The sequence below is a fragment of the Arvicola amphibius genome, chromosome 2 (genome assembly GCF_903992535.2).
Source record: "Arvicola amphibius chromosome 2, mArvAmp1.2, whole genome shotgun sequence".
Classification (NCBI taxonomy): domain Eukaryota; kingdom Metazoa; phylum Chordata; class Mammalia; order Rodentia; family Cricetidae; genus Arvicola; species Arvicola amphibius.
The window spans coordinates 28,529,209-28,532,663 of NC_052048.2; the positions used below are offsets into that span (position 1 = coordinate 28,529,209).

Below are 3,455 nucleotides of genomic sequence, written 5' to 3' on the forward strand. Positions count from 1 at the left end.
GGGAAACTGACTCTTCCAAGTCTGGTTTCTTTAAAAAATATATATATATATACTATATATGCATATATATATATGCATATATAGTATATATACGTATATATACATATATATATGCATATATAGTATATATACGTATATATACATATATGTATATATACATATATATACATATATAGTTTCATTCTGTTTTCTTTCAGTTTCCATGTTGACAATTTAAAACCAGAAATTATAGAAATCTCCAGTCTAGTCACATTTCTAGAAACAGCACGTTTGGATGTCAGTGGGAAACCTTACACAGAAGAAATCTTCAACCATGAACTTATTCCACACGAACAAACGGAACTCTACGCCCTACTTCCGTTCAGGGTGTACACAGCGCCTCCCACTTTAGCATATGCCCAACACAAAATGTCTTAAAAATAATTCACAATACAAGGGAGGATTTTGTGCTTTTTTTTTCAAAAACATACTTCATATTTCCTCTTTTATTATATAAATATCAGTTTAACCTTTTACTGTAAGAATATAAACGTTTTAAGAGGATCTTTGTTATCATTTATACAAATTCACAAACAGTACAATTAATTGATAAAGGTCTCTGGGTTTCTCCATGGTCTCATGTTGCTGTGGAGGACTCTAAAAAAATAAACAAACAAAATATCCAACAAAAATATACATCCTACTCAAAAGCGATTTTTTTAAGCCACAGTCCCAACCCCCCCACCAAAATAAAGCCATCTATTCCTCCATTTAGAACAAAAGCTTTTCAGCCCCACAAGCTCCCATTTTATAAACAGAACACAGACAGCCGTGAAGTTCAGTCTCCTCCCTCACAGCACAGCCCTAGGCTCTCCGCAGGCCAGCACGGCTCTCCCGACAGGAGCCTGGCTAGGTAACCTTTTTGTGGGAAAACTCGGAAGAGGGTTGGGGTGGGGCATAATTTGCATATATAATACTCCTCTTCAAGACTCAGTCTGCATCTCAAGCAACAAAAAGGCAGTTCTCTCATTTCTCCCGTACATTTGTGCTATAAATTAAATCAAGATTTAGAAACATGGTTGGGTCTTCAAAGCCCAATAGACAAGGGGAAAAAGAAAAGTCACAGCCAGGATGCGGAAGTGGGGACACACTGGGTAGATGGAGGGGGGCAAGAAGCCAAAACAAAAAAGACATACAAACCCAGTGGGCATCTTTCCAGTCTAGGCACAAAAATGTTTCAGTCTCAAAATATCTCTCTTGTAGAATTCCAGGGTTTAAGAGAAAAAAACTAAAACGAGGTAGCCAGACATATATATATATAAAACTTTTATATATATATATATATAGAATATACTCAGCAGAAAAAAAAAGGGAGGACAATGATTTCAGATTTCTTTGAAAACTGAGAGGAAAGCAGATAAAAACGAGTGAGTGGCGGAGTGCCGAAGGAGCGGTGATGAGAAGAGACTGGCTTACAGAGGGGATGAAAAGACCGGTGGAGCAGCGCTCGCTTTCTACATATTTCCAAATAAAAACCAGATCACAGTATCCAAATGAAGTGTAAGTGAAGGCAGACATCTTTCCTCAACTCCTCGGGGTTGAACCGCCTAGTCCCTCCCCGCCCCCACCCCATTTCCAAATGCAGTGCCCGGAGATACAGTTGGCGGTGGCTGAATCAGTCTCCATTCCCTGCAGAAGAGTGGGCTGAGAAGCAGCAGCGTCCATCTCTCCACCCACTGGAAGAGGAGAGGAGAGTGGGCAGAGGGAGCAGAAGAACCCCAGATGCAGTGGGGAGGGGCGCCCTAGGAGAAAAGAGCCCAGGCTTTGCGTCGTGGCCCCATCGCGGCCACGGCCATGAACGTGTAAGTGCGCGCGTGAGTGTGCGGGAACAGTGGCGGTCGTGGGGTGAGCAGGGCGGGGCAGGGGAATGGAACTGCCGCCCTCACCTGACCTTCTCACTGTCCGTCATCTGCCAGAGTCCCAGGTTAAGTACCTTGAGGCAGGGCAGCTGCGTGATGCGCTCCAGGCCGCGCTTGGTGATCCTGGTGCAGCCGTACAGGTCTATGCCCGTGAGCTGGCTCAGGTGCTCAGCGATCAGCTCCAGGCCCTTGTCCGTGATGCGCACACACTGTCCAATGTTGAGCGTGCGCAGCCCGTGCATCTGCCGCACCATGCGGTTGATGCCATCGTCACTGATGTGGCAAGAGCAAAGGGAGAGGGACTTGAGACCGTCCAGTCCCTGGGCTATGTAAGCCAGACTCTGGTCTCCCACCTTGTCACAGAAAGACACATCCAGCCCGGAGAGGCGCAGGCTGCCCATGGCCAGATGCATGATGCCCGTGTCGCTGATGTTGTCGCAGGAGCGCAGGTTGAGGCTGCGCAGGCTGCCCATGTGCGACAGGTGCAGAAGGCCCGCGTCCGAGATGCCGCCGCAGAAGCTGAGGTTGAGCAGCCGGAGGCCCGTGAGCCCTCGCGAGATGTGCTTCAGGGAGAGATCCGTGAGTTTCTGGCAGTCCTGCAGGGTGAGCTGCTCCAGGCCCAGGCAGCCCTCGGCAGCGCTCCGCGTCATGCCGGCCAGGTGCCCGATGCCCACGTCCGAGAGGTGGCGGCAGCTGCGGAGGTTAAGGCTCTTGAGGCGCTGCAGCCCCCAGGCGATGAGCAGAAGGCCGGTGTTGGTGATGTTGCTGCAGCCCCCTAGCTCCAGCACCTCCAGGCCCTTGAGGTACTGGGCGATGCGGCCCAGGCTGCTGTCGGTGATCTGCTTGCAGAGGCTCAAGTTGAGAGCGCGCAGAGAGCCGATCTCCTGCACGAACGCGTGGCCCAGGCCGTTGTCGGTGAGGTTGTAGCAGCCGCTGAGGTTGAGGCTCTCGATGTTCGCCATGCCCTGGATCACGTAGCTGAGGCTGCGGCGGAGGCTGAGGATCTGCACGCGGCGGATGCCCCGGGCCTGCAGGCTGGGGAACAGCGACGGGTTCGCCCGGCGCAGGTGCAGCTTGGCCTCCACGCCCCGCCACACCGACTTGTGGTAGGCGGCGTCCCGCCAGGCCGTGCACACCTGCGCCGCGCGACCCTTGTCTCGGACGTCCAGGTAGCCGAAGATCATGGCCAGCAGCTCCGGGAACAGGCACGAGATGTGGGTCTCCATCTTCCTCCCGCCGCTACGCCGCGCCGGCTGCAGGAGGCGCGGGCGCCGCCGCCGCCACTGCCGCCGCCCCGGGAGGCGCCGAGAGCGGGGCCGCCGCGGGCCAACGGCCGCCCCTCCCCGCCTTCCGGCCGGGCCGCCGCTCCTCCTCCCGGCGCGTCCGAGCGGCGCTTCCTTCCTGCCGCCCTTCCCGCCCCCGCGCGGCCGCTCGGGCCTCACATCCCGGCCGGGGCGGGCGCCGCCTTTGCGCCCGCGCGCCGCCGCCGCCCCGCGCCCTGCGGCATCCCGCGCCCGGCCGCGTCGCTGCTGCGCGCGCCGGCGAGGCCCGGGCCGG

General features: G+C 54.3%; 1 protein-coding gene across 1 annotated transcript; it reads right to left on the reverse strand.

Annotated features, from left to right (window-relative positions):
• Nucleotides 1-447: 447 nt before the first annotated feature.
• Nucleotides 448-3,207, reverse strand: Fbxl14 (F-box and leucine rich repeat protein 14). Its single transcript, XM_038319498.1, has one exon. It carries the CDS (start codon nucleotides 3,122-3,124, stop codon nucleotides 1,922-1,924), a length of 1,203 nt encoding a protein of 400 aa, XP_038175426.1. The 5' UTR covers nucleotides 3,125-3,207; the 3' UTR covers nucleotides 448-1,921.
• Nucleotides 3,208-3,455: the final 248 nt, after the last annotated feature.

Coding starts and splice junctions, on each gene's coding strand:
- Fbxl14 (XM_038319498.1), bottom strand. CDS start 3,124: ATGGAGACCCACATCTCGTGCCTGTTCCCGGAGCTGCTGGCCATGATC.